The sequence below is a fragment of the Staurois parvus genome, unplaced genomic scaffold (assembly GCF_062004578.1).
Source record: "Staurois parvus isolate SC_StPar_1 unplaced genomic scaffold, SC_StPar_1.0 ptg000221l, whole genome shotgun sequence".
Taxonomy (NCBI): Eukaryota; Metazoa; Chordata; class Amphibia; order Anura; family Ranidae; genus Staurois; species Staurois parvus.
In genome coordinates, this window is record NW_028318017.1 from 2,856,426 (window position 1) to 2,869,592 (window position 13,167).

Consider the following 13,167-nt stretch of genomic DNA (forward strand, 5'->3'; position numbering starts at 1 on the left):
TGTGTCTGTCCCTAAGTAACAATTCTGTGTCCCTAAGTAACAATTCTGTGGCCCTAAGTAACGATTCTGTGGCCCTCAGTAACAAATCTGTGTCCCTCAGTAACAATTCTGTGTCTGTCCCTAAGTAACAATTCTGTGGCCCTAAGTAACGTTTCTGTGGCCCTAAGTAACGTTTCTGTGGCCCTCAGTAACAATTCTGTGTCCCTCAATAACAATTCTGTGTCTGTCCCTAAGTAACAATTCTGTGGCCCTAAGTAACGTTTCTGTGGCCCTAAGTAACGATTCTGTGGCCCTCAGTAACATATCTGTGTCCCTCAGTAACAATTCTGTGTCTGTTCCTAAGTAACAATTCTGTGGCCCTAAGTAACGTTTCTGTGGCCCTAAGTAACGATTCTGTGGCCCTCAGTAACAATTCTGTATCCCTCAGTAACAATTCTGTCTGTCCCTGAGTAACAATTCTGTGGCCCTAAGTAACGTTTCTGTGGCCCTAAGTAATGTTTCTGTGGCCCTAAGTAACGATTCTGTGGCCCTAAGTAACGTTTCTGTGGCCCTAAGTAACTTTTCTGTGGCCCTCAGTAACAATTCTGTGTCCCTCAATAACAATTCTGTGTCTGTCCCTAAGTAACAATTCTGTGGCCCTAAGTAACGTTTCTGTGGCCCTAAGAAACGATTCTGTGGCCCTCAGTAACAAATCTGTGTCCCTCACTAACAATTCTGTGTCTGTCCCTAAGTAACAATTTTCCTAATATTCGAAACGAATTCCACTTCGCCTACTTCGATTCGCTCATCTCTAATCTCCACCACCATTCCTATGTGACCATTACATCCTTGTAATTTATTATGAGTGGATTGATATATATTTTTATGCTTTAAGATGTATTTTTGCATTTTCTCCAAATAAAAGCTACATTTCAGAGGTATCAGTTCAATTTGGTTTACCTTTGTTTCTAACTTGTATTCTGTGTCTTTAAGACTTTTCTTTATGTAATAAAATATCTTTGTTAAACAGTTGGTTGCAAAATATCTAGATTTATTTTTTCTTACTTTTTAAAATAATTTGTGATCTTCTGTGGTAGACCTGTAAGGTAGATATTATACATGAATTGTTATTATGAGACATTTTTGGGGGCTGCAGTTCCACTGAACTCCACAAGGTGGTGATCTCACTTAAACCTAGACAGGAAGTCTCTATGGAATACAGACAGGAAGTGACCTGGAATAAAGACAGAAAATTCCATGTGGCACAAAGAAGAGGAGACATTGCTGGAAGTGGCAACAGAGGAGGTAATAAGATGTTATTTCCTATTTACACCCAGTAACCCCCCATCATGTCCATCCTCTTTCTCCATAGTCATGTCCGTCCTCTTCCTCCATAGTCATGTCCATCCTCTTCCTCCATAGTCATGTCCGTCCTCTTCCTCCATAGTCACTGTGACGTCTTTTATCTCCAGCAGATGATGATACACACATATATAGTGTGGGAACCCAGATTAACCCCTTCAGGGGCAGAACATTCCCCCGCTTCCGGGGCCGGAACATTCTCCTCATTGTGGAGATAAATTCTAGTAATATGGTCCTCTAAACAAACAGCACTGACAATAAATAGACAAGACAAGGACCATCCTGACCATACATGGCCTACAAAGGGCAATGATGACACTACACAGGCAGCCAATGGGCAATCATTACACTATGCAGCCAACACAATGATGGAGTGCCGGGGTCAGGAGTATGGAGCATAGAGCCCCTTACATTGCTGCTCAGGAGGAAGAAAACATTCCAAATGAATGAAGAGTAATCACCACTGAAGTGCTATGTTCCCTCTTTTGTACATTGTGGAGGGTCTGTTTTGAATATGTCCAAATAAAAGTGATTTTTTTTTGGATTTGCAGCCAACCATATTTTTCTTCTCTACCAGGAAGAAAACATTCCCCAGCCTGCCTTGAAGAATATGTTCAATTATTGGTGTCAGAGGGAAGAAAAAAAAATGAGGGGTCTGAGGGATGAAGGGCAGCCGAGAGGCCTCTCAGGAGGTACTAAGAATGAGACACATTGGGACCCCCGAGGGGGTAGAGTAGGGTTGTCAGGTAAAATGTCTATGAGTGAAGAGGAGGTTGTAGGGCTCATGGGGACTCTGATTTAGGGAGGAGGCTCTTGGTCTCTGGTTGTCCTCCCACCTGCACTTACTTTCCAGACCTCCTTACAAAACTCCAGCCAGGAAAGGAAAGAAACCTTCACCTTCTTATCATCTCACTGGTCAAATAACATTTTCCAGTATACCAAGTGGAATGAAGAAGGGAAATCTTTTGCCCCTTGGTGGGAACTCATTCTTAGAGGAGGTCTGTTGGTGCATTATCAACTAAAAGGTAGTCAGGGGTCAGTGCTATACATCTTCAGGAGACACTCCAATACCTCCCATGACACAGGCTCTGGCAGTGCCCGGTGCTGGAATTCAGAGCCCCAGGAACCCACCACCACTCTGTACAATGTCCTGGATACTACAGTATACTTGGCAATGAAGAAAACAAGACCCCACCCCCTGCCATCCTCCTTTTACCCATACTGGGCTACCATTGGAGGAAGGAGAACAGACTCCTCCCTCACAGCTCTCTACTCCACCAGCAGCATCCTCCTGCTATCCCATCCAATCTCTGCTTTTACTGCAGAGAGTTACAGTGACATCACTCCTGTCAGTCAGAAGGCAGCCGGAGTTCTGGCAATTATCCTGAATAGCCGGCAACATCAGCCAATAGTCAGCAAGTTCCCCTTCCTGGACATCACAATGACCCAACATTAATCTCACAGCACTGCCTCAGAGCAAACAAGTCATAGGAAGGAGTGTATTTATCATTCCTTGTCTGCAGATCTAATACTCATCAAAACCAGTTCAGAGACCAAACAAACCCAACAGAGAAAAGGGGATTTCTAATCCTGCAGGTCAAGAGGGTCCCGGGACCTCCGAAATGTAGCAAATACTAAACAATCCTGACTAAATGTCTTCCCTTGGGTGGAGTAGTTCTTAAATGTCCAGCAACCCTCCTATCCCCCCCTCACATCCACATCCTATTATTGTGTGACCAATACCATCCAAATCATTCTTACTTTCATTTCCCAAAGCTATCCGTCTACAAGGAGACCTGTATAGATCACATGATGGCACCAATGAGGATGGAGGAGGACCGGAGTCACATGACTGAGAAGATACTAAACCTCACCCTGGAGATCATCTACCTGCTGACCGGAGAGGTGAGGAGGATTCTGGGAGGTCACATGACATCACTCTTATCTCTATTAATAAAACACAGACCTGACCGGAGAGGTGAGGAGGATTCTGGGAGGTCACATGACATCACTCTTATCTCTATTAATAAAACACAGACCTGACCAGAGAGGTGAGGAGGATTCTGGGAGGTCACATGACATCACTCTGATCTCTATTAATAAAACAGACCTGACCGGAGAGGTGAGGAGGATTCTGGGAGGTCACATGACATCACTCCGATCTCTATTAATAAAACACAGACCTGACCAGAGAGGTGAGGAGGATTCTGGGAGGTCACATGACATCACTCTGATCTCTATTTATAAAACACAGACCTGACCGGAGAGGTGAGGAGGATTCTGGGAGGTCACATGACATCACTCTGATCTCTATTTATAAAACACAGACCTGACCGGAGAGGTGAGGAGGATTCTGGGAGTCTAACATGATATTCCTATTGGTTCCTCAATACAGAGATTTCCTCTTCTGAAGTCAGGTGATCATATGACCATCACAGTGCCTCCATGTGACTCCCTAAAACCTGAGAGACACAACATGCAGAAGATTCTAGAAGTCACCAAGAAGATGATGGAGCTGCTGACAGGAGAGGTGAGCGGTGCCGGGAATTCTGGGACATTCTCCAGTAACAGACAAGGGATGTGTCTGGATGGTGACTGTATCATTGTGTGTGTCAGGTTCCTATAAGGTGTCAGGGTGTCACTGTCTATTTCTCCATGGAGGAGTGGGAGTATTTAGAAGGACACAAGGACCTCTACAAGGACGTCATGATGGACAATCAGCCGCCCCTCACATCACCGATAATAGACTTTAGTGGGATGGAGCATCAAGAACATGGTCTTGTGGACACAATGTGTGTATTTTTCATGTGATGTCACAATAATGAAGCTCATATTTTAAAGAGGACCTCTTCTACCATTCTCTTGGTTTAGGGTGAAGATCTGATAGATATAAAAGTTGAGGTTAAATCAGAAGAAGAAGAGGCGTATGTGAGGGATGATCAGCAGTCTATGGAGGAGGATGGAATAATGGGGACATTTATAGAGGAGGACACTCCTACAGAGATCAGCACAGGTGGGTCATGAACACTAAATCCATTCCTCCACCCATACTGCTCACTGATTGGTCCAGAGTAGGGCGGGGACTGGGTGATATCAGCCTGTAATCCCCTGGTCACTTTCCTGAGCTGTGTTCCCCGTCCTGTATTCCTGGATTTCTCTCGGATAATCTTCCTTCTCTGTGCTGCAGACACAATTTATGTCTCTAGACTGGATTTATGGAGGTTCTGGGGTTCAGCTGGCAGAGGTATTTGACCTAGGCACCTGGGACATGTGATTTGGGTCTTCTGCCCCATATCAAGGGCAAGTAAAATCTCTGACCATTAATTTCTCTCAAGGTCACTTGTTCTGTGGTCTGCTGGCTGTGCCGGGTGGAGGGATATGTCTGTAGTGTCTCAGACCCAAGTCACTGAGTGCAGTCTCAGGAGATGGGAGGCAGCGGTGTGGGATCTCTGCAACTTGTCTACAGTAAATATTTAAAGTGTTTGTAAAATCTCCATATACCCAGTGCAGTGACTGGCCTCAGGTGATACACAGAGATGAAACAAATCCTCCAGCATATGTTGTACCTTTTTATCTCTTCTCTACATCTGTTCAAAGTCTAGAATTTATACAGCTTGTCTGAGAAGTCAGAAAAAAAGGGTCAGAAATGTGAAGTCACAGTCTGCAGAACTCAGTGAGGTTTTCTCTGAGAGATGATTGGAGGGAAGGGACACAGCCCTTTCACACAGGAACAAAGCTGAGGCTATCAATCATAGTCTGTGAGCTGGAGCTACTTCCCTGTCACCCTTCTTCTCTTGGTGTCAGGAACACTTGTCAGAAGTGATTCATGCTGATCGTATAGGAAGGAGACAGCAGACAGAAATGACTCTTATTGCTCTGGAGAGAGACAAGTACACACTATACAGGGATATGCTTCATCTTTATTTACTAAATACCAATTTGATGTGATCCTTACACTATTTATTAGTGTGGCCCCCTTGTCCTGAATAGAGGTACTATGTGGGTTTAGTTTGTGGCTGGGCTGTACTTGGCTCAGGCTGATTGTATAGTTCTTCACTTGGTTTCTCTCTAAGTTTAGGTTGTCTTGTGATGTCTCACTGTGGCCAGTAGATGTCACTGCTATCACTGGACATAGGATGAGATTTCACCAACCAAACCAAAGGGATATTAAACCACAAATGTCCCACATTGTAGCTTACTAATCATTGGATGTGGCAGCTGAATTCCTTTTCTTTGGCTTTTCTCTGTTTTCACCTGGTGATCTGGCCAGTAACACGCCTCCCGTATTAGAGCGCCCCCACTGTGGAGACAGCAGCATGGTCAATCTGGGGGGAGGGGAGTGTTAGATGTACTAGCAGATATAAAAGCAGTAACTAATTGAAGCCAAACTCCAGCTCACACTTCACAATCGGTTACATCAAACAGGTTTTTTTCCTTTTGGGATAAAAGTTTTACATGAATAAATAAAAGCTGATCATTGTAAGCCCCCTGTCAGTGGTAAATCCCTGTCACTGATATATTCTGCTGTAAAGTTTTTACAAAACAACAGATTTACTGGCTAGATCACCAGATGAATATATAAGAAAAGTAATGCAGTCATCACATCTCAGAATCGGTAAGCTGCAATATAATGTTATCATTGTGTTTAATATGACTTAAGTTAACTTTTATATATTCAGTAGGTTTATGCCCCTGGAGCATGCTGGGGGAGGAAATAAATATTTGGGACAGGCCATGTGCTCTTCCCCTGGGCTGAGGTCTAGGGAGGTGCTGCTGGACGGAGCTCTGCTGTTAGGCCCAATATCCTGTTTTGGGGCCTATTGTGTGCTGAAATGGTCCTGAATATGTCTTGTCTAGTCTGGAGGAAGCTGTGCCAAGGAGGAGACCCAGGGAAGGCCCCTTGCTGGAGGGAGCCATGAAGAAGGCTGGTCTCTCAGAAGAACCCGGTGATTCACTTGGAGGATGCACTGACATTTGGGAACGTGCTTACAGAGTCATTCGGTCATCTTAAAGGTCCTGACACTGTGAAGCTGGACATTGATCTGCAGAGTCTATCAGTAATCTGCCATGGTATCTGGGTCCCCTAACCCTCACCTCCCCAACCCTTCTAAATAAAACTTTAAAAAGACAAAAGTGACTGGTTCCCAATATCCTTTCTCAGTTCCCGTATTTTAGCCATGGACTCAGCCCTGGGGTGACCACCCCTGACCTCTGGAGGTGCCATCCTGCCTTTAGGGTGTCAGGGGTTCTTCATTCATATTGCACATTGCATAGTACTGACCTCTACACTATATACATTTGTTGTATGTTAGAGTCCTGACCCCTGCACTATATACTCTATGTTGTACATTACATCCTCCTGACCCCTGCACTATATACTCTATGGTGTACATTACATACTCCTGACCCCTGCACTATATATTCTATATTGTACATTACATACTCCTGACCCCTGCACTATATATTCTATGTTGTACATTACATACTCCTGACCCCTGCACTATATACTCTATGTTGTAAATTATATACTCCTGACCCCTGCACTATATACTCTATGTTGTACATTACATACTCCTGACCCCTGCACTATATACTCTATGTTGTACATTACATACTCCTGACCCCTGCACTATATACTCTATGTTGTACATTATATACTCCTGACACCTGAACTATATACTCTATGTTGTACATTACATACTCCTGACCCCTGCACTATATACTCTATGTTGTACATTATATACTCCTGACCCCTGCACTATATACTCTATGTTGTACATTATATACTCCTGACCCCTGCACTATATACTCTATGTTGTAAATTATATACTCCTGACCCCTGCACTATATACTCTATGTTGTAAATTATATACTCCTGACCCCTGCACTATATACTCTATGTTGTACATTACATACTCCTGACCCCTGCACTATATACTCTTATGTTGTACATTACATACTCCTGACACCTGAACTATATACTCTATGTTGTACATTACATACTCCTGACCCCTGCACTATATACTCTATGTTGTACATTATATACTCCTGACCCCTGCACTATATACTCTATATTGTACATTCTATACTTCTGGTACCTGCACTATATACTCTATGTTGTACATTACATACTCCTGACCCCTGCACTATATACTCTATGTTGTACATTACATACTCCTGACCCCTGCACCATATACTCTATATTGTACATTACATACTCCTCACCCCTGCACTATATACTCTATGCTATATATTACATTATTCTGATATTTTATAGTCCTAATGTTTCTATTCTATATAATAATTTGTACATTACATAGGTCTTCTTTTACACCAACTTCCTCCCAGCTGGACATTTATATCGGATGATGTGATTGGAGCACAGACTTTTACATGGTGATAATAATGTGATAACATCCTCCAACTTTGGACCCTTAAACAGAAAGTGATAATGAGGGAGGAGTCAATACCCCAATGATGGTGGTCTTCAGGATCAGTCCAGTCTTCATCTTGGTTGTTCTCCCCCCATCCTCACTCTCTGACCTCTGGTGGGGCTCAACCCCGCTGTTCTTCATGACTAAATAAGGAAGTGCAGTACTTCTTGTGTTGGGAAGATGGCGATGAGTGATAGAGGGGGTGGGGACCCTCGTCCTATAATCCCCTCTTCACTGTCCCTCCTATAAAAGACAGTTCTGGTTGTTTCCTCACTCTCTGACTAAGGTCCATGAATAAAGAAATGACCTGGTAGGAGATCAGAGGAGCCATTTCCTAGTTCCCTTGAGGGTGGAATTGTAAGCTCCTTAGAGACCAAGCTGCCTAATGTGGGCGGAGTCCTGGTTTGGGGGAACCAATCAGCTCCTGTCTAGTAATCCTCTTTGTCTTTGTATTTTAGTCCATGGCTGGGAGATGAGGAAAACCTCCGAGGATTGTCTCACTTTGTCTCCAGACTGGAAAGTAGAAGATGAGAACATCACACAGTATAGTCCAGGAGAAAACCCGGCTCCCTCCAATGTCCATCCGGCACCACCCAGTGTAGATGGACCATCGGATTTCTCGTATCCTGAGGAACCTCAGACTGTGCGGGACCGGGCCGACCTTCCAACAGGGAAGAGCTTCTCCTGTACTGAGTGCGGGAAATGTTTCCGCTATAAATCCCATCTTAATGTGCATAAAAGATGTCACACGGGGGAGAAGCTGTTTTCCTGTCCTGAGTGCAGGAAATGTTTTTCATGCAAGTCCCATCTTTCCATACATCAGAGGTCTCACACGGGGGAAAAGCCGTATTCCTGTCCTGAGTGCGGGAAATGTTTTTCAGAGAAGTCCAATCTTTATACACATCAGAGATGTCACACGGGGGAGAGACCGTTTTCCTGTCTTGATTGCGGGAAATCTTTTTCTAATAAGTCATATCTTTACACACATCGAAGATGTCACACGGGGGAGAAGCCATTTTCCTGTCCTGACTGTGGGAAATGTTTTTCACAAAAGTCCGATCTTTACAGACATCAAAGATGTCACACGGGGGAGAAACCATATTCCTGTCCTGAGTGCGGGAAATGTTTTTCACGGAAGTTCAATCTTTACACACATCAGAGATCTCACACAGGGGAGAAGCCGTATTCCTGTTCTGAGTGTGGGAAATTATTTTCACAGAAGTCTGATCTTTACAGACATCAGAGATCTCACACAGGGCAGAAGCCACTTCCTGTCCTGAGTGAGGGAAATGATCCTCACTGAAGTCCTGTCTTCCTGTACATCAGGGGTCCCACACAAGCCTTGAGGTGTATTAGTGCCTTGAGTGCAGGAAATGTCTTCTAGATGAATGTTGCTGGACATCCCAGCTCTCGTGGGGAAGAAGCACACCCTGATATACACCTCAGATATACTCCATGGCTGATCTTCATCATGGAAGAAACAGTTGATAAGGAGAGGAGAGGCCCCCAAACACATGGATGAAGTGCAGTAAATGTTGGGGTGCAGAGTGGTCAGTAGATCCTGGAAATGAAGGACACAACTTCAGCCCTTCTTGGGTGTCGGAGTTGCGTTTCCTGATAATGATATAGCGGGTTACAGAGCTAGAAGCCGGGAGAGCCCAGATCTCGTTATCGGGGAACTTTACACAGACAAGAACTTCTGAAGTTGATGTCCTTCATTTCAAGGCTGTACAGAACAGTGGTGACCCCAAAGCGTCTCTCTGTCTTCAGTCCATCCTTCTCCCATCCCCCAACAGGAGGGAAGGAGAATTCTGCCCCAAACTAGGGGGGAACTTTCCTCTCATTATTTCCCTTTGCTTCTGTGTGGGTTTGGGTGGTTGGAGGAGTGCGGCACGAGAGGGAACACAGCTTGTTGTTCTATGTCTACATATAGGGTCTGGGTAGAGGGGATCCACCGGAAAATATTTCTACTCTTTGATTTTGTGCAAATCGTTTCTGTTTTCACTTTGAAGGGCGATATTATGTGTGGTTTGTAAAAGGGATTGGCCCAATAGATACCACTCCACTTAGAGAATAGATGAACTAATATGACCAGCATTCATTCAGCCATGTCACATGTTGGTCTTATCACCCAGTGATTTCCTATGCTCATGGGCTCCATCTAGTGGCCATAATGTATTGAACTGTTTTTCCTGATTGAGGTGTTTTAGAACCAATACCTCACTATGGCCACTAGTTGGAGCTGATGATTATAGGATCCGTGATTATTAAAATATGGCCAGAATTTGTCATGGCTGGACATATGCTTGTCTCTCTCCCCCAACATATTTTTAGTTTACTATGTTAGGGGTGGTGTCATACAAATACCAGAGATCACACTCATACATTTATGAGTACATTAGACATAAATTAAATGAAACCTCAGGATTAAACCAACCATTGATTAAAGAAAAAAAAACCCTATTTGGCCTTTAGATGGTGCTAAGTATAGTAATTAGTTCCACCTACTATATGAAAGGGTTTATAGGTAAATCAGTTTTGCTTTATGCCTACTAACTGGTTTGTTGTACATACAAGATGTTCCCGTGGGATGTGAATGCTGTTATCCATGCACACATTTCTTGTTTATAGAAATTGCAGAAGTCACTATCCTGTTGTATTTTTGTTATGACGCGCCATGGAGTAGTTTACTGAAATCTCTATTCTGTATTCTGATTGGTGCTTTATGGAAACCACCTGAAATATGCCGCATTCTCATTTATTACTTAAAGCTTGATGAATAATAAAGAAGTCACATTTTGCATCACACATCTAGATGTCTGACTTGCATTATTCCCAAAGTACTTTGAACTGGATGTTTGTATGGAGGAGGAGGCCGGCATAAATTGATGTTCCTGACAGAAGTGGTGTCAGAAGTGGGATAGGATCAGCCATCGGAGGTAAGTGAGCATTTTTCATCTTCCTTTGCCCTGATTGCCCCCTATCTCTACCAAGCCTTTGTGCTGCGGTAGCACGAGCAATTGTCCACTGGAGCTTTAGGAGCTCGCGGGGTTAAACAGAACCTAGGTTGATGTATAAAATATGTGTATATGTCCTCCATACAATCATACAGAGTAGTGTGTTCAGTACTTATGTATGCTTGTAACTAGAGAAACTGTTCAGTAGATGTATTCTAAGTCTCTGTAGGACTGTGAGACGCCCCATCTACTCAGCGAGGAGATTTCTCCATTGACCTGGGATAGGTGAAAGCATGGTGACAGTCTGAAGGAGTGACAATAGGGGTATATCTGTCCAGGTGATTTTCAGCCTTGAAGCACTTGTGCAGTTGAGGAGAATTTTGTCGGAGCTCTACGTGAGTTCAGTCCAGCTTCACCTGGCACAAAGAGTCAACACTGGGAGAGAAACACATAGGCCAGCTCACATAACATTGCTTCTTTGCTTTACAGTGACGATGGGAAACTCCCAAGGTAAGGGGAAGTACCCAGACCCTCCGAAGCCACCGTGTGAAATATTAAGAGAAAGAAAACTGTTAAAGAGATTTACTAAGGAAGACGGATCAGCTCTAGAAAAATCCCAACTACCAGCTAATGAGACATGTAAAGAATATGTTGTCCGAGTGTCACTTTTGGGATTGTTGTCTTGTCTCATGGGTGGGACAGCCTGGCAGGGTGGAGTTCAACCATGGGGAGTGCCAGTCCTTTTCCCAGAGATGGGGCAATGATGATTTTCACATGGATATGAAAAAGGGGATATGTTTAGGGGATAAACCTGCCTTTCCCTATTTTGGTCCAGATCCTGAGTGGGATATGAAATATATAGGAGGGGGAGCATTGAATTGGTTGAAGTATGCCCAGGATATAAGTGCCTGACACCAATCCCTCCTGCCCCAGTAGCTAAACACAGTAATAATCCTTTTTATAGCACTTTGACGCCTGTCACTGCATTTCCTGATTATACTCAACTGTATCCTCAGCTCCCTAAGGATGAGGATGATAATTATTTGTCACATAATTGGAGGAGACATGCATTACATTCTGCCCCAAGAGTCTCCCACTGATGAAGGAGGCCGTTTGGCAGTGATCGGTGGTGATGGGAAGATTCTTCAGAAGAAGAGTCAGGTTGAAGTTTATCAATGTGTGAAATGAATAGAGTAGAAAGAAACAAAAGTTACATTGGGAAGGACATTAGACCAGATGCGGCAAACTGTGACTGCTGATGCCCAGGACCAAGATGGAGAAAAGTAAAAAAGGCAAGGTAGTAAGCAAGGCAATGAAATCAGGTGGACAAACATCAATGTTAAAAGAGCAGACAGTACAGGAGAGGGACGCAAGTGAAGTGTCAGAAGATTCAACAGGAGAGGTGAGTTGGCCGGAGCAGGATAATTCAGAAGAATTCGGTAAGTATTATTTGAGGTCCAGAAAAGACGCAGTAGATGATGAGGGAGCCACCCAAGCTTACCGTTCCATCATTGTGGGAAATGTGGTGATAAAGCCAATGGAAATTAATGACGTTAATGGAATTATAAAGGGTTGTCCTGATCCTCGGAAAAACCCCACTGCTGCCATTAACTACTTGAAAAGAGCAACTCGGGCAACAATGTTCACAACAGGATAAGAGAAAAATCATCGATGGAATTTTGGGATATGATATGGAATCAGGTTGGGATTGGACCAACGTACTGTTATTTATGAGCTTCATGAGCCATTTAAACCTGCTGTGAATGAGTGGAGAACTATAATGGGTCAGGAACAGATGTGGAAGCAGTTAATTGCAGAAATGCAGAAGTTGTGGAAGGATAAACAGTCGCTAGCTACAGCAGCTGATTTTAAGCAGGGCAGCGAGGAATCAACTACAGCGTTCCTAAAAAGATTTATGAAGGTCTGGAAAGAAGAGGCAGGATGAAATCTGACAACACCAGCCCGCAGTGTTGGCTGAAATCAGGATGACACCAAACAAAATAACTAAATTTTTACCTTTTGAAATTTTAATAGACAGATCATTTCCTACCCCATGGACCAAAGGTCTGCTACTGATTATGCCTGGAGATTTAGAGCTGATCCAAGAAAAATATGTCACAAATCTTATAAGACTTTTGAATGGCATCTATAGTGATGTATCTCTTTATTTTCTGCTTCCCTCACAGGAACCAACATATCTTTTCAAGCCTGGAGACAACGTGGTTTTTAAAGCCCTACATAAGCACAAGGTCCTGAACCCACCTTATGAGGAGCCCACAGTGATAACAGCCATGACAAGTTCAGCAGTTCTGACTGCGGATTCTCAGGCCTGGATCCATGCGTCAAGGGTAAAGCAATTGGGGAATATCTGGGTTTATATGGAAATGAGAGTGATGAATGTTCCCAATTTCTGTCAGATATGCTGCCGATCATTT

The 13,167-nt window shown here is 43.6% G+C and overlaps 1 protein-coding gene across 1 annotated transcript in view; it reads left to right on the forward strand.

Annotated features, from left to right (window-relative positions):
• The window catches only part of LOC149460780 (uncharacterized), a 64,506-nt gene extending 53,923 nt beyond the window's left edge, over window positions 1-10,583 (forward strand). Inside the window, exons 5-6 of the mRNA XM_089679242.1 lie at window positions 4,213-4,354; window positions 8,234-10,583. Of these exons, the coding sequence (XP_089535368.1) occupies window positions 4,213-4,354; window positions 8,234-9,078 (987 nt within the window). The 3' untranslated portion in view covers window positions 9,079-10,583. The remainder of the gene's footprint in view (window positions 1-4,212; window positions 4,355-8,233) is intronic.
• Window positions 10,584-13,167: the final 2,584 nt, after the last annotated feature.